Raw genomic sequence first — 21,525 nt, forward strand, 5'->3', positions numbered from 1 at the left:
GTGACTGCACGACGTAGCATAATTGAATATAGGGACACCGCACTTTTAGTGTTGGAAGCTATTGGACTTGCTTGATGAGGACGGTGTACTTTTCATGGCCAATCGTGCGGTGCTTACCACAATTGATTGCAATGGTAGTAAGGCACAGTGCAAGAGGGAATTGTGTAAGTGGGTCAGGGTGACAAGTCTAACCATAGGCGAGACAAGCTCCCTAGGTATGTTCTGCCCTTGATGTGCCCTGAACAATTGTGGGTGATGCTAAAGGGCTGGGGGACTAGGGACGGAGCCAGTCGACCAAGGTCACTAGACGTACCTAATTTGAGGACCCCTAGGTGATGTGCTGTGATTGTGGGTGCTTCTTATCTTTTCGTTCGTTTCTTTTCTTTCTTTCTTTTTTCTGATTTCTTTTTTGTTTCTTTTTCTTGTGCTTTTTTCTTTCTTTCTTTCTTTCTCTTCTCTTTTCTCCTCTTTTTTTTTTGGACTTGCCTGAGTACAACCATTAACACAATATTAGTGAGTTTGGGAATCTCCCAATTCCCATTTTTTTAATACTAAAAAGGCGGCACTCGGATAACATGCCCATAAGTTTCTCAAAACTATATGATGTGACATATCATTGGAAAACGCTTGAAAAATGAAATCTATTGAGCTATAGAGTGCTTTATTTGGAGTTATAGTATTCAAGTTATGACAAATCCAAAGATTTGACCATGTGTCCCAACCTTATGGAAAATTCCCATATTCCCCAATATAGTGTTCATTGCAATATGTTGAGGCTATCAGCCTTTCAATGGGTCAGAAAATGTAAAGCTTCGAAGGCTCATCAAATGGATATTACAGTGATGATTGTGCCCTACCCTCGTTGTTAGAGAAGCAGTTGTTGAGATGGGGAGATACACTTGAGATATTGCAAACCTCTTTGCAACACGCGATGTTGGTACAATTGAGGTAACAACTGCCGTGAGCCAACTATAGAGCTTGACCCAGAAAGAGAGTGTGGCCCATAAATATGCTTTGGGCCATGCGATGTGGGCAGTCAGCAAGGGTGATTTTTGCTTTCGGCATCATGGCTTTGTCGCGGCTCTTTGTGGGGTCGATGGTCTTGCGGTGATCGGGCATTGAATACTTTCGCACAAAGACATGTATCATCCTACATCCACTTGTCACTTCATGAGAGTACATGCATGGTATATGCGGCAACTATAATAAACCAGTGCAACGCAAGGAGACATCACTTATCTGAATTCCATGGTGTTGACTTAGATACTTATCACCTGCACTTGATTAGCTTTTTCTTTTGCTAAAGACGTGAAATATATTAAATGTAGATATGAAAAGCTTGTACAATTGGGGAACATGTCAACACTTAACCATTTAAAGACAAAAAGTCATGGCCAAGTAGCATTTGATAAGCCTTTTATACAACATGGGGCTACTCTATTTGTACGAGGCGGGGCAAGTCTGGGTGGTCGAGCGACTGAGGCTGTGCTGGTGAGGGGCTGCTGTGAGGCTAGGAGGGGAAAATTTTGGCTGGGACCCGGATGGCGTAGTCCCTGGCCGCAATTGTTTCCAGAATGCTTTTAAACAATGCGTCAAATTCTTGCTTGTCTTGAGCTAACCTCTCCTCTTTCGAGCACCTGGTGCTCGAGCGTCTGGTAGGAGCCTGCATGGCTGGTGTTGCCATGCCCTGTGTGCTCCCTTGAGCTTCTATTCCCCTGGCCTGGGGATCTTTTGGCCTACGTCCGGGCCGGTGTCGCTTCATTTCTTTGCATACCTTTTAAGGATAGGTACGTAGCGTTCCGACGGAGGCGCTTTTGCTACATGCTCCCTTCGACGGCAGATAGCGTCCTTGCAAGCCAACTGCACTGGGTGCTCTATGTAGGCTATTGTAGGGGGACCTACAAAATGCGAACCAAGGATTAGGCCTCAAGGCAGGATAAAATTATTTGTATGGAAGGGATTATACAGTGGGTTATCAAGCGCATATGATGAGGAGGGGAGAGGTGAGGTATGCAATGTTTGTTGTAGAGGGATGGCCCCCATGATGATGTTCGTTTTGCCTCTAGCCATTAGTAGATATTGGCTTATGCTAAGTTATGTGGACTGGTTGTCATGGAGTGGGGTAGGGCTCATCCTCGGAAGGATAGACCAGAAAGAGACAAAGGTGTATAGAAAGGGATGGTACCCCATCTACACCATCAGAGTTGTTGGTCAAGGCTTCCTATGGCTGTAATGAGGGTTGCATGCCCTTCACTTGGAGGTGGGAATGATCACACGACTTTTAAATGTGTGATGAGAGGAGGACTTGAGGAGCTTAGCCTGTCAAACCCAACTCTTCTCCCTGCATTTGACTATCATTGCTTGTGTGTGTTGATATTGTCTATACAGGTTTACACAAAAATCATTGTTTATTTTATATACATATTTATGAATCCATGTCACTTCACGAGGATAAAAGCCAATTGTAGAACTCAGGATTGTACTGAAGTATGGCACACGCATCTACTACTCGTGGCAGGTTACTCAATATCGATAGATATTTTCCAATATCGAGTAGCATTAAACCTTGTCTGAGTCTACTAGCAACATGTAGCTCCTCCTCAGTGAGAACCTTATCAGGCAAAGAGTTCTCTTGCCTAGTTCCAGCTAAGTTCATACCCCAAATGACAGTTAGCACTTGAAAGGAAGTTGACACCACCATAGGTTGGGTCTCTTTGAGACCGCCATTTGGCCAATCGCTCTTCTGAGACTGTCATGATTTGGGCTCCTAGTTTGGCCATTGCAGCACGGTTTTCAAATCAACATTTCTCAAATTGACTTTGACCCTTCGATTGTCGCTTTAGTTGCTCTATCTCTAAGAGATTTGGTTGGTAGAGCACATCATTGAATGTTACTGTTAAGCATAGTTCGTCGGCTTCCTTGTCAGAGATGAGTTGCATGTGTTCATGCAGGAGCCTATCATAGTTCTCGTTAAGATGTTCTTACTCTTCCTAGGATAGGGAAAATGGCAAGTATTCTCCAAGCTGCTCCTTAGGGAATGCGCCCATGTCCGCAAGGACGTAGACACGTGCGAACACCTTGAGCTTAGCATCTAGCTCAGTTAAGAATTCTGCGACACTTCTATGTTCAACGAGGGCTTGCTCGGTTACTATCTCATGCAAGATTCTAGGAGGTTGCCTAGGCTTTAGCATAGCTAGGGACTCAGGCCTAGATGAGCAAGATTGGTCAATGCTAGGATTGCTTATTCTCTCGGGGATTGTGCATTTTTCTTGAGGTTTTGCTACTATTTTCTCATGGTTCTCCTCGGATGTGACTGGTATAGATTTGTCACCCTGTTGTGACAGCGTTGTATCCACTCTTGATTGGTCGATGCGAGTTCTATTGTCGGTGGATCAAGTGTTGAAAGCAACTGTTGATAGCAACGACTGCTTTGATTTTTCAGAGCACTCGGATGTGTCTAAGGTTTCACCGCTATTAGGAGAGACATAAATGGATTCATTGGCGGATGGACTTGATGCTTTATTCCCCAGCTCTCCAGCGCCCTTGGTCTCAATGCTCTTGGGGTCCACAACCACTTGTAGCTGTTGTTGTTTTCGTTGTTTTCTCCTCTTTTTCTTGGTTAGTGAAGGTGCATAACTTAATGACTCAAGACCCTGAACTAGGTTAGTCGCCGTTGATGTGCTTGGTTGGGCCTCAACTTTCCCCTGCTCTAGTGTGTCCTCATGGGACATAGCCATGGCCTGCTGAATAGCCTTGCTAGGTTGTGAGGGTACAACTACCTCTCTTTTCGGAGAGTCTAGCTCTTCCCTTCTGTTTAACTCCTCTAGTCTAAGCTTTAGGCACTTTAGAAGTGTTGGAGTTGTTAATGAAGTTGGTTGCGACACCTCCTCCATAAGTAAACTACTAAGGATACGTTCCACAAGGAACATTGTCACGGCCAAGGGCTGTGACTTCTATGATCCCTGATTTGAAGTAGTAGTAGCTAGTTCAGTAGACTTGCTACTATTGGTGGATTGCGGTGTCAAGTCCTTAGGGCAATTGGAAGTGGTCGTGTCTTTTGTTGCCCTTAGATCATTCACTTGCGTAGATCGAGTATCAGTTGAGCTAGCCACAGTGGATTGCACAGGCATATCCTTAGGTTGAGAGCTAAGGGTGGTGTCATGTCCTGCCTCTTGGACATTTGGAAGCTCTGATGTAGGTAGAGATTGGGATTGAGTAGCCGCACTTGACGAGTGTTGTGCTTCCTGTGTCCGTTTAGGGGAAGAGGGTGTAGGAGACTTGGGACTCCTAAGTGGCTTTGCCACTGGCTGGGAGATTTGCTCATGGCTGTTAGATGATTTTGCTATTCACTTTGTTGAGTATTTAACCTTGTCATGAGCAATGTTGTGCCTATGATGCCTGCTATCCTCTTGGGGAATCAAAGGCTCCTTCGGCACTAGTGGCTTTTGCGTATCCTCAACAATTACATCTGATGTCTGCTTGTCAAGCACGCTAGGCTGAGGATCTACCCTCCAATTGGTCTCGTTGGGTTTCTTGATTTCGACCATGAGGGGCTCGGTCACTCCACTGTTTTTGACTTGAGACTTGGTTTTTCGTTTAGATCTCCTCCTACGCTTCTTTGCTCTTGATACGATCTGGCCTTCAGTCGACAAAGGAGCTTTAACAGGGGGTTTTGGTACCCAAATCCATCAATTACCTGTATAATACCCTTGAGCACGTAGCAACGCCTTGGATATCCATCGCGGCGTTGTATTGACTCTCCATCGATGCCTTCGTCTATAAGGCTTGGGCTTCTTTTGGGGTCTTCTACGATATTTGTAAGTCCAAAGGCTGTCCTTGGCATTGTCTCCTGACCTTCTTATTTCAGGCATGGCCTCACTCACTGGTTCTCGTTGTTCGACCTTTGCTTGTATTAACTCTTCCAACAAGTCCTTGCTCTCGTCAGCAAGCTTGACTGTTATGTCAGCACCTTGCTTGCCTTTCCCTCAAGGTTAGATGAGGTCACCCTTACTAAAGGTCGTGACTATCCTTACACCCGGTAGTGTCAAGTGTATCCTCTGTGCTACATAGTCGGCCTCACACTTGGTCGCCCTTTTGAAGGGTCTTCCAAGGAGGGTTCCCTTCTCACAATTAGCACTATTTGGAGGAATATAAAATATGATAGGCAAGCTTTCAGTTTCAATTGTCACAAGGATTTTGCACTTCCCTATGAGTGCTTGTGGGTGTCCCCCGTAAGGGCTAAGAGTTGCATTAGTCGGTGTGAGCTATGGTTGGCCTAGTAGGGTCCATGATTCATAGGTCAAGATATTAAAATCTGCTCCTTCATCAATCAGAGCATCGATAGTATGCTCTCTTTTCACGGTGAGTTTGACCCTAAGATAAGTAGGTGGTACTATGTCTTCATCTTCCGGGTCTTGGCTTGTAAATTTAAGCCTTCTGACAAATACCCTTGAGTCCCCAACTGCATGACCAGATGTGGATTCTCCACTAGTGCATTGGATCGTCAATGTAGTGCTATTCAAGGAGCATCTGTCGTCGGGACTGTCATATCTAGTCATTTTTGCTATTGTAGCTTGATGTTGTTGCTTTCTGCCTTGACTAAATGCAGTCCGAATGCAACACGTATGTGTTTTTACAATGTGGCCTTTTTGCCCTTGTTGGCTAGATGGGCCCATTGAGGTTCTAGGGTCTCTGTTTGTCTCTATTCGGGTATGGGCTTTTGGTTGCTCTTTTGCAAAGTGAGAATCCACTAGGGTTTGTTTTGGAGGACCTATCATGGTGCGCATTTTCTCCCCAACCTACTCGGGGAAGGTGCGGAGGGGGCAGAGCCCCCTCTGCGGGGGTCTGAGGGGGACAGTCCCCCCAGCCCGCAGGGCCGATATGGTAACTGCCGATTTGAAAGACCATTTATAGCCAAATTTTAAACTACTTGCTCTAAGTTTCAGCCCAGTGATCGATCTACGATATGATTTCGGCTCTATATGGTCTCTCGGTCAGTTTCACTGCCTTCATGCTAAAATTTGAAAAAAATCTAAATTCGGCCCGACAGGTCTAAACTGCAAGGGCAGAGTGCCTGATTCGGCCCGTCCGAGGGCCGAGTAGGAAGGGCCGAATGTGACTGGTCCGAATGTTAAATTCGGCCAGTCCGAGTCTGGTTGTCTGAGGGCCGAGTTGAGTGGGCCAAGGGTCGAGTCACGTGGGCCGAGCCAAGTGGGCCGAGTCAACAAGGCCGAGGGCCGAATTTCAAAGTTGGCCCAAATGATCAATTTGGATAGGCCGAGCGGTGGGTATCCGAGTAGAGTGGGCCGAGTCAAGTGGACCGAGGACCGATGGTTGAGTTACGTGGGCCAAGGGTCGATTCTGGGACTCGACCTAGAATCGTCGTCACTCGAACACGCCGAGCGCAGCGCATTTTTTACCGGTACAACGATAAATCGCTTGAATCACACGATTTAGGTCATGGCTTGTCATACACACCTCTAGATCAAAGCTATGGATGGAGGGGAAGAGTTGTATATACCTGGAATAGCCAATAAACTCCAAAATGTAAATCAATAAACGAATCAAACTCTCATGCCTTGTTATGACAGCAGAAACCCTGATGCTTATTTTTCTTCTTTTTCTTTGTTTTTTCCTATCCTAATGCACCCAAATCACAAAGCAAATAACTACCCTACTGCAACATGCTTTTCCAAATCCAAAAAACCAAAAATCTACTTGCTAAGGAGATCGAATACCTCTTCAAACTCCCTCGCTTCCTACCTATCTACCTCGAGCACCGGTTCGAGGGGAAAACCCTTACTTCGATGCTCGATTCGAAGCGTGCAAGCGCTCAAGGCTTGAATCTGTTGGTCCCGATAACAAAACCAAAATGTGAGAGCTTTTGCTCAATCACCAAGACCCATGGACTGCTTATTGTTTCAAGCGTTCCAAGCCAAGCACTAATGGCTACCTCTCACATAGCCGACGCGCCATGCATATCTACGGGTGTAATGAGCTTACCTCCATGCCGATCGAGTTATCTCCTCTCCCGTGCACTCTGGTAGCTCCACGATCCAAGTGCAAGCTTTAAGCAAGCTCCATCCTAAAGCTCCATGCTCCAAGCTCCATCGCCGCGAGTAAGACAAGAGAAGAGAAGAGAAGAGAAGAAGAGAGGAGAAGATGGAGAGCTTCTCCTCCTCGATCCCTCACCCTCACACACTCACTCCCTCACACTCTCACACTCCCTCTCTCAAGCACAAGCTCAAGCAAGCAAGAAGAAGAAGAAGAAGAAGAGGAGAGCCACTTTTGGCCACACACAAGAATGAGCTTCTCATTCACTTTTCAACTTTATATACAAAACCCTAAATCCCTTTTGGGTGGTCATCCCCTTATCCCCTTTTTTACATGGCCGACTGTGGCCTAGGCCCTTTTTCCCATTGCTCTTCTATCTTCCTAGCTTCCTTCCTACCACCCATCTACCTTTACAAATTGCACAGGTGAGAGCCCAACGCTCTTTAAATTAAACCATGATGCGCTTGTGCTCTTTTACAAAAGTATTGATTTGCGCTTTTTCTTGTGCTCCCTTTTCCTTTATTTAGGACTTTTTTGCATTTCTTGTGCTTCCATATTTTTCTTCGCGCACCTTCGTCTTCCGTTTCACTTTTGCTTGGCCTTTGTCTTCTACTTTAGCTTTTTCAAATTTTTCACCTTGTTCGTCTAACGGTTAACACCCATGTGCCTCAAGGATATGCTACAAAGACACATATTGCACATGAGTAAAACTATGCTCAATAGTTTATACAATTCATACAATTTTAAAATATTAACTTAGTACGCACCATGTAATGTTTGATAGAGCTTTTGCCCAACACTTCCACCATGTTTTCGTAGAAGCTATGCACAACATCGATAAATTCTTGATTATCTTCATTGTTAAACACCATCTTTCAAAGTAAGGGAGTCAATTTGTTAAGACTTATCCAAATCTTAGCTTTGGCCAACCTTGTTTTTTCTCCATTACATCAATGAGGAACTGCAAAATGTAACATTTTCCAACCATCATAGTCCTGCGGCCTACGAACCATAACATTTCCTTCCTCATTGATGGATGCTGGGAGAAACTTTCTAGCCTGTGCTCCTCCAAAGCACGGCTTTTTTGGCAAGTTACCAGATTTTCATGATCTCTTCTCATCTTTTTCAATCGTCACTTGATGCTTGTATAGCCAAATTTCTGATAGTACTCACTCCATATTCCTACATGTTGCAATGGCTTCTTTTTCTGGTTCATCCTATAAGCAAAGAAAATGTATTCATATACAAGTTTCTCCATGATTTTGACAAAAGCATGCAATGAGCAAATGTGAATACGATCCAATGGAATATTGAAGATGGGCTTCCAAGTGGGATCTTCTCTATTAACACCATATTGGGGAATATGGGAATTTTCCATAAGTTTGGGACACATGGTCAAATCTTTGGATTTGTTATAACTTGAACACTATAACTCCAAATGGAGCACTCTATAGCTCAATAGATTCCAATTTTCAAGAACTTTCCAATGATAGATACATCATGTAGTTTTGAGAAACTTATGGGTATGTTATCTGGGTGCCACCTTTTTAGTATTCCAAAAATGGGAATTGGGAGATTCCCAAACTCACTAATATTGTGTTTATTGCACGTGGGTGCATCACTTATTACCCTTTTCTAGTTTTTCTTTCCATCCTTTCCTTCCACCCTCTTTGTCAAGCAATATAGGTATGGATTCTTTGTATTTGCACCATTGGAGATTCCACACATGTATTTTAAAGTTTTCAAGTCTCTTACAAGATGCCATTCAACCAAGTATTGACCATACCCTTCAACAGAGAGCATCTCACCATGTTCTTAATGATCGATGATGGTTGGAATGCTTGTGTGCTAAAGAACAGCTGCACCACCTCAAATGTTCCCTTAGAAACTTCAAATGCAACAAGCTACTACACATGGTGCTCAGATTGAACACTAAAGTTCTCTAGGTTGTTCTTGTTGAATTGTAAAGCTCTATTCATCAGAGTTACACTAACTCTTTCAAGCTTTACTCCTTTAACGACCTCACTTTCATCTAATTTTATAACAAACTACAATTTACCATTACATTCCTCAACAGACATATTGTGATACATTACCATTGCCAACTGCACCTTGTACAAATCTAAATAGTAATAGTTGAGCTTGGTGAACTTCACCTATTATGCATTTTTGGCCCCAACCTTTAGTGTTTCCATGCATTGAACATGCATGGGATTTCTTATTAGCTCCAAAACCTTTGTATTAAGTTGTTGTCGGGCCACTATTAACTGTGAAGGTTGAGGAAGAGGCACAACTCTATCTCTCTTCAGCACAAGACCAAACCCAACCTTCACACCTTTGAATATCTTTGAGTCAGTCGTTGTGCTAAAATTGGCCCTGTCACAAATGGATTGTGCATCCACAGTTGAGAACTCATTTGACACATCTTTTAATGTACACTCAATCACCTTTTCCTTCAAAACCTTAAACTTAGGATTGCTCAAAGTGTTTTTCAATGTACTTGCCTTCAACAATCTACTAATGCATGATCGAACCTCACCCTCACCTAGGTTCTCATTCTGAGCTACCTTACATGCTTTGATGTGTTGCTTCCACTGGCCACTATTCACAATTAACTCATTGATTGGTTGTTTCTTTCGTTTGCGCTCTTGTGTGAGCTTGCTATTGATCTTTCTCAGGTCATACAATTGTGCATTTGCCTCCTCATATGAGATACCAATGTCATGGATAATTTGATCGTTTTGTTAAATCATAATGTCATTCAGTTGTACCACTTGTCCTATGAGCTGTTGTATATGAAGATGTGCAGCGATCACATCATGACAATTTTTTATGGTTGCTTGGCAAGTTGTAAATACTTTAAGCGCCTGATCATTGAGCCACCTAGTGTAACCGAGCAACCCATTTTCACCCTCGCACACATACTTTAGCAAATTTGTGATTCCTAAGAAAGTTGGAGGCCTATTGTTTAAGGGGTCAATTGGGTAGATACCCACAAGTCCACATGTTTCAATCCCATTTGTCTGTAACTCTGCAAAACCTGAGGGTTGACACTAGTACGCTAGGTTCTTTTGAATAATGGAGCATATTCAATCTCTACCTCAATATGCACCTCCTTCTTTTCTGTATTCATTTTACTATTAATAGAAATGGGGAGTCTACTTGGTTGTCACATGAGATAGAGTGGAGATGCATAGAGAGGCACATAAAGGTGCCAAGGGAAAGGAGGGTGTAAGCAATTCACTCTATTAATGAAGGTTGCATAAACATAGAGAAGAGGTCACAATAGAGAGCCATGAGAGAGTATAGATATGGGGGAAAATAGCTTAGAGGGTAGGGATGTCCAAGACTTTTCATATTTTAGACATTTCTATTTTACCTCCAAAATAACATTTCTAAAAAACACGAAATTTGACGAGTTGGTTTGTTTTTTGACCAAAAGCTAGAATATAAAAAATCCCTAAAATACCTTAAAAGAAACGTTTGAAATTTTATTTTCCTTGTTCTCGATTAAAAAATCGATTACCTCGTATCTACTAATCATTTTGCATTGAAAACGAAACACCACACTCTCATAACTAACTCCTTTTTTAATAGAAAATTTGGTTGAAAAAGACTTCTTAAATGAGGAGAGAGAGAAGGAAACTAAATATATCTTTGTAGATAATATAAAAAAGATAAAACGAGATTGCAAAAGTGGAGAGAGAAGAGGATTATTTTACTATTCTTCTCTCCTCTTTTCCTTGTTTTAAGGAGGAGAGAGGGGGGGCTAAAAGGCCCATTTGTGAGTTCATTTTTTTCCTAATGCCATAGTCATTAGTATTTGCATGAACAATATAGATCATAACCAACTAAGCATATATACATAGGCAAGTAAGAGTCTTCCACTAACTCAAGAGTCTAAGCTTTGCAAAGACAAGATCAAAGTTCTCTCACTGAAGTAAATTATAGAATGTCTAAGAGCAAAGCAAAGGTCAATCCATGTGTCTCATAACATCTGGGACCCAAAGCCATGAAGCAATACATCCAAGATTATAAATTTGCAATAAGGCTTTAAGCCCATAAATGAAAAACCACCGAAACAAATAGCTACGATAAGTATGCAACCACTAGAGCTCAAATCCAAAGCCTAGAGCTCAAGATAAGCAAATCTAAGCATAATAACAAATGCCAAGCGTCAATTCATCAATATAGCATCCCCAAAGCGTTTGTACACATCCAATACATAAGCCTTCACAATGAATGCTTGCTATCCACAAGATATTACAGTAAAGAACCCCTCAAGAACTAACTTAAACAAGATCTAATCAATCTAAAAGCCTTTCCTAAGCACCAATACATCATTTAGGCATTGGAAACTTGTCCCATAAGCATCAATAGAGCATAAACCAAGCAATTACTTGCTATCCAAATAGTGAATAACCTACATGTTTGGAACTATAGAGCAATGGCTCATCCAAATCCTTGCAAATAGTGCTCAAGATGGAGTCGGAGAAGCCAAGAATGACCCCTAAAAGCTAATCAATGAGCTATAGGAGCTATAGGAACCAATGGCTGAGACATGAGGATTAGGGAATAGCCCTAGATTTGCACCACAAATTGCAAGGCTATTCATGGGGCCTTGATTGATTGCTGTGGAGCTTAGGGATCACTTGGAAACTTGGACATTGATGGGGAAGGTCTTGATCAAGGTTAGAAGGGTTGGAGCTAATCCAAGGAGAGATGGAAGTGATATATATCTCATTGAATGGCTACCATAGAAGCTGGGTTGAAGCTCTCTTCCCAAGCTAAAGTGAATGTCAGTGAAGCACCTCAAATGCCCACTTTGATACCTATGGAAAGGTGGAGCAAGAGTGAAGCACGAGTAAAAGCAAGAGGATACAAGAGTTATGGAGGTTTAAGCAAGAGAGAGCAAGACTATGTGGGAACTCCAATGGTCACAATGTGTGACATGCCTTCCCTTATTCAATTATCATAGAAATAATAAAGAATTCATTGATAGATGGCCACCACCTCTAGTGTATAGATGTGTGGATATTGTGTGTACTTGTGTGTACAAAGTAAATGTAGACGGCTAGGCACATGTGGCCTTTAACCCCAACACCCATAGTAACATAATGAATATGTGGCTCTACAATGATACATTTTGTTTCTATGTGCTTAGAAATACTTTTAATGTTGTAAATGCATTTTTGTAGCTCTGCATATTAGTTCATCAAATTGAGTTAGCATACAAATTATTAAGAATTAGCCTTTAAATATATCTTTGTAGAGCCATGCATCCATTATATTGTCATTAGCATTGGTGCATTGGAGAATCATGTTGCTATTGCTAGAGGGACATATAGATGGCACAAACTGCCCTTTAGGCATGTAGGCAACCCTAGAGAGCAAGGCCCATCTTCTTGCAATCTTCTACCCAATGCAATCCTCCCTTACAAATTCCTCCTACTCAAAATATTATCCATTTAACTTTCTTCTTTCTTTTCCCATCATGCATTCAACTTTGACTTCCTTGGTCCTCATGGGTCCTAAAAAGTTGTTGATTTAGCCATTTTTAGTCTTCATCCATTTCATTGTGTTGTGCCCATTACAAGATTAGACCTTTTGAATTTGATTAGTTAGAACCAATTGGGAGAGTTGGTGCTGGTGTTGTGTGTGTGCGTGTGTGTGTGTGGAAAAACAAAATTGACAAGTACTACTTACTCAATCCACACACACACACACAGATGTAGGTAACCAATTCATAATATTTAGAGGAAATTATCGATGGCTAAGAGTACTCCATACCACATCATAGTAGTTGTGTTGAAGGACAAAATGGTCATTGGCATTGATTAACTAGAGAATCATGCTACTTTTATTGGAGGGACATGACACCCCACTCTAGACATGTAGGCAACCTTAGAGGCCAAGGGCCAACTTCTAACAAGCTTCCACATGGAGCAATCATCCTTAGTGATTCCTCTTCTCAAAATATTATTCTCTACCCCTATCTTCTACTCTCTTCTTGCTTTCCCTATTAGGGATTGAACTTAACTTATTTGGCCCTCTTCAAGGCTACACCACCCCTTGCCTCAAACATGATCTTACTCTCTCTCTCTCTCTCTCTCTCTCTCTCTCTCTCTCTCTCTCTCTCTCTCTCTCTCTCTCTCTCTCTCTCTCTCTCTCTCTCTCTCTCTCTCTCTCTCTCTCTCTCTCTCTCTCTCTCTCTCTCTCTCTCTCTCTCTCTCTCATATACATAATTAAGTTTAAAGTTTAAGATTAAATATATATTTCTTAAAATTTTGAAGATCTTTTGAATTTTTTCAGTTCACACCAAAAAACATCATAGCTTATACAGAGAGTGGCTATAACTTCATGGCTTGCAGAACAAAATATACCAACATGGTTGGTGGCAAAATACATTTTGGTGCTATCAATCGAAAGTAAAAATGGACAAACCATTTCTTCTACATTGCATTTTGAATTAAAAAAAGAGTGGTTTATTATTTTGTTAATAGACTTGAAGCTATCCTAAGACTTGTAAGAGAAACTCCAAAGACATTCCCCATACTTGAAGCTATCCTAAGACTTGTAAGAGAAACTCCAAAGACATTCCCCATACTTACATCAATATGTTCAAGGGAATATTCAGGGCATGGAAATTGCTTCCAAATTTTCTTAAGGAATCCATATAGCTAAGATCAAGGTTGAGGAGTTGGATGCTTGCATCAATGGTTTCTTAAAGAAAACTCCTATTTATAGCCTCCTTGGTTCATGAGACATCTTGTATAAATGATATGTGCATTGTACATGGCTAGAACATGAGCAATCTTTGCTGCCACTCCATTGTATGCACCTTCAAAGTAGAATGTGACCATAAATAAAACAATTAGTTGAACCGAACGTAGTTACCTTCCATAACAACATATTTTTTATATTATTGAGAACTTTGCATAAGGGATCTCAAACCATGATAGGGCTCCCAAGTCTATGTGGCACACGAAGAAGGAGTTTAGTATTCAAAAAATAAAGATGGCTTTTTCTTAAAGGGTAAGTGGGGGGACTACAATTATTTTCTATCATCTTCTTCACCCAATTGAACACACCAAACACACACACACACACACACACACACACACTCTCTCTCTCTCTCTCTCTCTCTCTCTCTCTCTCTCTCTCTCTCTCTCTCTCTCTCTCTCTCTCTCTCTCTCTCTCTCTCTCTCCCTCTCTCTCTCTCTCTCTCTCTCTCTCTCTCTCTCTCTCAATTGAATATAGGATATGATCATGAAAAGGGATAATCAAGTCTTTGAAAAATTGTATGTGGCTCTCTCTCTCTCTCTCTCTCTCTCTCTCTCTCTCTCTCTCTCTCTCTCTCTCTCTCTCTCTCTCTCTCTCTCTCTCTCTCTCTCTCTCTCTCTCTCTCTCTCTCTCTCTAGATGAATTTCTTTTTTAATGATATGATATGCTAATGGTCGAACATCCACAAATACACATCCACAATTAAAAAAGAGTTGAATTTGTTTTTAATTGAATATTATGGGATGGGATAATAATTTTAATGGTTGAGCATGTTCATGCAATGTATACTTACTCTAAAATCTCACACAAATGCATATAGACTATAAAAAGACACGAATAATATATGCACACATATACATATGCACATGCATAAATGTGCACACACATACACACATGTATGCATATATACATACATGGTTATATATGCATAAATAGATATATGAGAGAGAGAGAGAGAGAGAGAGAGAGAGAGAGAGAGAGAGAGAGAGAGAATGGATACACACTTATAAAACACAGTTACACACACACACACACACACATATGGGGCATTGATCTTCATGGATTCAATCATATTTGAGCTTATATAAGCTATTCTTATAGACTTTTCAAGCTTTATGATGGATTCATGGTGGACTATGGAGGACTCTTAGATATATATATATATATATATATATATATATGAATATATATATATATATATATATATATATATATATATATATGTATGTATATGTATATATATATATGTATATATATGTATGTATATGTATATATATATGTATATATATATATATGTATATATATATATATATATATATATATATGTATATATGTATATATATATATATATATATATATATATATATATATATGTATATGTATATATATATATGTATATATATATATATGTATATATATATATGTATATATGTATATATGTATATATATATATATATATATATATATATATATGTATATATTTATATATATATATGTATATATGTATATATATATATAGATATATATATATATATATATTGCTTGTATGTGTGTACACACACACAAACATATGCAATGCATACAAACATGTGCATACACATATTTACACATGTGTATATATACACACATGTGAGGTAAAAGATGAGATACAATAGGAAGAAAGAGAACGGAGATAAAATAAAAATGATGAGAGAGAGAGAGAGAGAGAGAGAGAGAGAGAGAGAGAGAGAGGGCACATATTTAAAAGGCCACACAAATAGACACACATCTATTAAACACATACATACATACCCTACACCCACACACACACATTGATTATGTATTCATCAACTATTAACTGTTATTATGTAAATTATACTTAAGCTATAATCTACACACACACACATGTGTGTGTGTGTGTGTGTGTGTGTGTGTGTGTGTGTGTGTGTGTGTGTGTGTGTGTGTGTGTGTGTGTGTGTGTGTGTGTGTGTGTGTGTGTGTACTAATATTTATATTACATATTGACACTTAATTGTTATGTATAAGTATCATTTATTTATCATTTAAATTGATTTAAATTATATAATATATATAATATATATCTTTAATCATATTATAATATATTTAAATATATAATACTAATATATAATAATAAATACTAATAATGATACATATAAAATAATTATAGATTAATTATAATGATACGTGTATTAATATAACTTGATTATATACTAATTAATAACTATTAATATATTGATTAATTCTTAACTACACCATTAGAGGAGTATAATATGATATTTTTTCAAGCTAATCATGTCTTCTTTATGGTGTAAAAAATATATAATGTGTATGCATATAATAACTAATAAATAGATTAGTCCATATATGTATTATGTATATTATTGGTATTAATAATTTCATGTGATTGATTGGATATCATACATTAATTTTGTGTGTGTGTGTGTGTGTGTGTGTGTGTGTGTGTGTGTGTGTGTGTGTGTGTGTGTGTGTGTGTGTGCATATGCTATCAATTGTTGATTGAGAGAGAGAAGAGGAGGAGGAGGAGGAGGAGAAAATCTCAAAATAGTTTATGGGCTGTCAAATGAATGTGATATTGGCTCACTGTGTGAGGATAATATGCATGCCATGATAGACTCAATGTGAATAGAAATCATCATTAAATGTGTCTGGCTTTGAGAAATGGTCACAAGGTTTTAATAGAGATATAGTTTAAGCTTGATCCCATTAATGTTGGTCTTTTGCTCCATAAATATTAGTGAGTGCCACATCCCCGTATATTGTATTTTCGTGCATTCGACATTATATTAGTCTAATTTGCTAAAGCTTTCAAAGTTTAGATTATATTTCTTATATCAGCCTCCCATGAATCCTCTTGCCACATAAAATGTGCTTTCAAACCCCAATGTGAAGTACAAGGAGAATAGCAGTGTAAAACACTAGAAAATCTAGGCATGGAGTGCCTAGTTTTTTTTATAAGAAAGCTAGGCCATTCAAATACCAAGCTTGGATATTTTTTGTCAAACATAGAGGGTGATTGTACATGATAGTTCATTTCCTTGCTTATTGTGTTTCCTTTTATTTGAAAAAACTAAGATGAGATAGATGTGTCTTATATGTTATTGGATTCTGGTGTAACAATGCTCAAATGATTAGTAGCACTAAAAGGTGTGGATGTATTCTTTGCAATGAAACACATTGGTAGATTTAGTTTTAGATAAATCTGTAATATTTCCACCCAATAAAAGTTAGTTGGTTAGTTTGAAAGTTAGTTAGTCAATTAATAAGTTAGTAAGATTACCAACTAAAGACTAACTAAAGTAAAAAACTAACTAACGTTAATAACTAAGGATTTTTATTTAATTAAAAATATATGTAAAAAATAGAGAGTCGTAAATCTGATATTTTTCGCGGATTGACAAGGACCGTAGCTGCCCTTTACGTAAGTTACAACGTGAACAAGGCTTATGAGCTATATTAATCACTAGTATTAATGTGTATAGTTTGGATGGTCCAAAAATATTAGATTTTGGGCAAAACTAGTATATTTTAGATATTTTAGATATTATCCTAAAAAAAGATATGGAGATTTCTAGAACTGGATGTTATTTAAAAGAAAAGACAAGTAATGTTTTAGTTAGTTTGGAGATTTTATAAAAAGAAAAAAATAAAGAGAGGATTTGCGAAATCGCGCGCGTCGTGATTGCAATCTACAGACAGAAAATAACACTTCGAACAGAGAAAAAAAGGAGTGAACTAAGAGCTTTCTACCCAAGTATCTTGATGTTTTACCCCTCTTTTGAAGCCAATGGAACCATCAGATTTATGATCTGAGAATTAGATCACTAATCTTTTCAAGATCCCCCTTCACAAAGAGCTCCACTTCTCAGCCACAAGCTCTCTTCTCTAATTCCCTATAAATATGAGGCATAGGGAGGCACAAGGGGGCATAAGGAGACCCCGAGAGGCTGCGAGAGAGAGGTAGAGAGAAGGATACCCTCCAAGAGATTGTGAGAGAGCTCTTGAAAGAGAGAGAGAGAGAGAGAGAGAGAGAGAGAGAGAGAGAGAGAGAGAGAGAGAGAACACCCAAGAGGCTGCACAATTCCCTCTATCTCGATCCTCGACTCACCCATCTTCTCCTACACTCTCCCATCTCGAATCTATTCCACCTTCTTAATCTCTTGAGTCTATTTACCGACGATGGCCCCGAAGCTAAGAATGTCATGTGCGGATGGCAATCCCATAACCAACAACGAAGCTTCGGGCAAAGGTATCATTGTCAATCCAACTACGGTTCCGGTCGTAAGAAATGTATTTCCAAATTGATAGATGCTTGTTTTGATTCTCGTATGAGATACGTTAGGCCCATACTATGAGCTTGCGAAGTGCATATATCAAGGAAAGTTTATTGCACCTAGTTGCATGTAGCTTATTCGTTGATAGAGCAATTACAAGGAAGAATTGGTCAAGGTTATGAATGGCATAATCATGACATTAAAAATTGTGCATACAAGCGTTAAGTAAATTTTATATAGAGTCACTTGTTGATCCCAAGGGGGAGAGCAGATATGCGATGGAAATGTTATTGCGACTATTCTTACATTGTTGTGAAGAATGCAATTGGTTTTTTTTGTCGGTTGATCGAACAACATCCTAAATGCTTTTACATTCAATTGGTTATTAGTTATTGTTTGGATGATTATTCCAAGTGCTTGTGATTTATAGTAAATGCATGGCAAGGATCTGTGATGACAAGTCACCATGGGAATAAAGGAATGTTTTCCTGAAAAATGATATTAGGGCTGAATGCCTTATTTGTGCTTGATTCTTAAAGGATTTAATTAAGGAATGATATTTTGCACAGGTGTATCACCTCCATGATCGTACCGCGGATTAATGCAAAGAGGGCACTGCTCAATTCATGGACCAAAGGTTGAGTGGTGAAAAGGCCAACCATGGGAATGATGTTTTGCTCCTAGACAGCTTGCGGGTTAGTTGGAGCTCTGGACACCCCTTGCTGGGTCTAGAATGGAGTTGAAGACCTCCGTGGCCCTCAACGTCTGGGCATGTTGGGAGATCCTATTCCAGATAAAGGATTGAGTTTGTGGTGCCATGAGATTTGGACCAGTTACTTCTGCAAGGCAGAAGGGATACTTCTATTGGACAAAAGGGATACATAATTTCTCCTGCACAGGTGGGAGATAAAGATTAACTTGAAGATAAGTTAATGAACTTGTTTGAACTTGTTTATCAATAGATTGCTTTGCTATGTTTTCGTGTTTGTGCTATAAGTTATGCGAACGAACCCTGTTCCTTAAAAGACTTAATTAATGAAGCCAACTTTAAATGACACACATAAATGTGGTAGGACCTAATTAGAAAACTAAAGCTATTAAGGGAAGTGGGTGGGCGGAACCCCCGACGGGTCCGTCCTACCGCAGGGTGGTCCCAGAAAACGGAGAGGCTTCTCACAAGATTTTATTGTCATTCAACCTTTAGGTATTGTTAGGTTAGAACCCGATTCATACCGTTTTAGGGGACCGGAATGGGACTATGCCCTACGGGCAGAGAGGTTGAGTGGCGCATCCCTCTCGTTTTCCATTCTATTTGAACCAAGTGCGGCATGGGTTTGCTTCGGCTTGGGTATCTCTGTGTAAAGTAGGACGTCCAGGATCCGAGGCTAGAATGTTGTTAGGAGACCTTGGCCACTATGAGCCCAAATTTCAGGTCAATCCTAGTGGGTTCGGCTATGAACGTTCCGTTGCGAGGCGGATTCGGGAACCTTAGGCGACAAAACTCGGAACATTCCATGGGAATACTGGGCAGCAACGCTTAGATTCGTTTCTCGATAAACCGCTAAAAGTGTGCTTGGATAGCCAATGGGCGGGCACCTTACAAAATCCTACAATTATATTGAAAAAATATTTCGATACATTTATAAAGCATGTTTATACATGTGAGAAGCCACTTTCTAAATACATAAATACTTATATATAATACAAAAGCATTGGGGTCTCCCATGATTGGTTTCTTTGTGACTCAACTACCAATGAATCCTCTTACCACCTAAAATGTGTCTTAGGAGATGAAGTACGTTAAGTGTTATTGATAATGGTGCTTTGAGTCCCTATGCTAAGCATTGGGAGAACCTAGGCACGGAGCGACTAGTAGCAAGCAAGAAAGTTTAAAAAGGGTACCACATTACTTGTCATACTTCGAGAAAGTGCAACAAGTCTACGTGTGACACGGCCCTTACTGGGTTTTGGGGGGAAGTCATCATATAAATACAATATCTATTAGCGTCTAAAAATAAAAGGAGCGATTGCGTGGCAACCGTGGAAGAGCAAAAAAATAAGTCGGGAACTTGGGGGCCAATAAGAGTCTGAGAGCTCTCCATAAAAGGGCTCCTTGGGCTTTTCTGTCTTTTCGGGCGGATAAGTCGCCAGCGCATCAGCCTTGCCTCTCATTGGCTCCGGAGTCCGAAGAGAGGCGATCTCCCAGGGCCCACAACCCCGCTTTGACCGCCCTATTTTGGCCAGTTTTATCTACGTTTGTGTTTCATTTTCACCCTAAATAATGTCTCGAAATATATATTCTAATAGACCAAAACTTTCATCATCCAATCATAATTCTGGAAACGATGAAGTTATGTTATGAACTTCTCTTCGTAAAAGACTAAAGTGATCCAGGCCTAGGTAGGCCGGCCGATGCCCTTTGCTTCTATTACAGATGTTTTAATTTCTGAGATGGAACGTTCACAACGTTTGACCCGTATAATTACTCGGCTAAAGTTTGCTCTTCTTCCTTTTTTTGGGCTGTTATCGGCCTACTACACATGCCTTTCTGTACAGGCTTTTTCTACATTTTCAGATGGAAAATCTTATTATTTATGAGCTCATAATTATTTTCTGAACTAACAATTATTCGGCAAAAGTGCTTCATAAAGGTCTCCCCCCAAGTGTTTTTCTCTCTTTCTCTCGGCAAATTACTGTGTCCGTCCCCCTCCCCCCCGCCCCCCCCCCCCCGTCTCTCTCTCTCCCTGTCTTTCTCTGCGTGTGGGGAAGGGGGGGAGATCCGCATTTAGCCATGGCCTCTGAAGATGGGGAAGCTCTCCGCAAGTCGCTTTTACTCCGTCAAGTAGAAGAAGGAGACCCAGATCATTGTCTCAACAATGATAACAAACCTCAGCCTTCTCGTTTCAAAGCTGCCCTGTGCGCCCTCCTCCTCTTGCTGTTTCTGTCTTCCCTCGTACTGAAGCTCCTGTCCCCAGTTCCTGCCCCTGGCAATGTGAGGCCTTCCTCTCCCAAATCGGGCAATGGTCTCCACTCCCAGCGCCCTCCTGATAATGATGGCCAGCCGGTCCCCTTCTATCAGCCCAAAAGCACAGAGCCCACCATCTTCTGCCCTGATGGCAGGACTTACTCCCCATGGAACTCCTCTGCTCAGACCTCCCTCCGAACTTCCTTCCACTTCCAGCCGGAGAGCAACTGGATGAACGGTCAGTGGTTTTGATCAACAAAAGCAAAAAAACAGAAGTCAGTTGCTAATTTGCTTCTCTGTAGATATAACTATGTCAATTTCCATGTCCATAGTGCTGTAGATACATCTTCCCTGTTGCATCCCTGTGAGATGATCCTTCAGGAAAGCAGTATTTGCATATACAAATACGGATATTTTATTCTTGTGGATAAA

At 40.3% G+C, this 21,525-nt stretch overlaps 1 protein-coding gene across 1 annotated transcript; it reads left to right on the top strand.

Annotated features, from left to right (window-relative positions):
• Window positions 1-20,857: 20,857 nt before the first annotated feature.
• On the top strand, window positions 20,858-21,463 carry LOC148021660 (uncharacterized). The gene has a single exon (XM_087697136.1). The coding sequence runs from the start codon at window positions 20,920-20,922 to the stop codon at window positions 21,343-21,345; it is 426 nt and encodes a 141-aa protein (XP_087553262.1). The 5' UTR covers window positions 20,858-20,919; the 3' UTR covers window positions 21,346-21,463.
• The last annotated feature ends 62 nt before the right edge of the window (window positions 21,464-21,525 follow it).

The sequence above is a fragment of the Lygodium microphyllum genome, chromosome 17 (assembly GCF_053477565.2).
Source record: "Lygodium microphyllum isolate KBCC chromosome 17, Lygodium_microphyllum_v1.1.10, whole genome shotgun sequence".
Taxonomy (NCBI): Eukaryota; Viridiplantae; Streptophyta; class Polypodiopsida; order Schizaeales; family Lygodiaceae; genus Lygodium; species Lygodium microphyllum.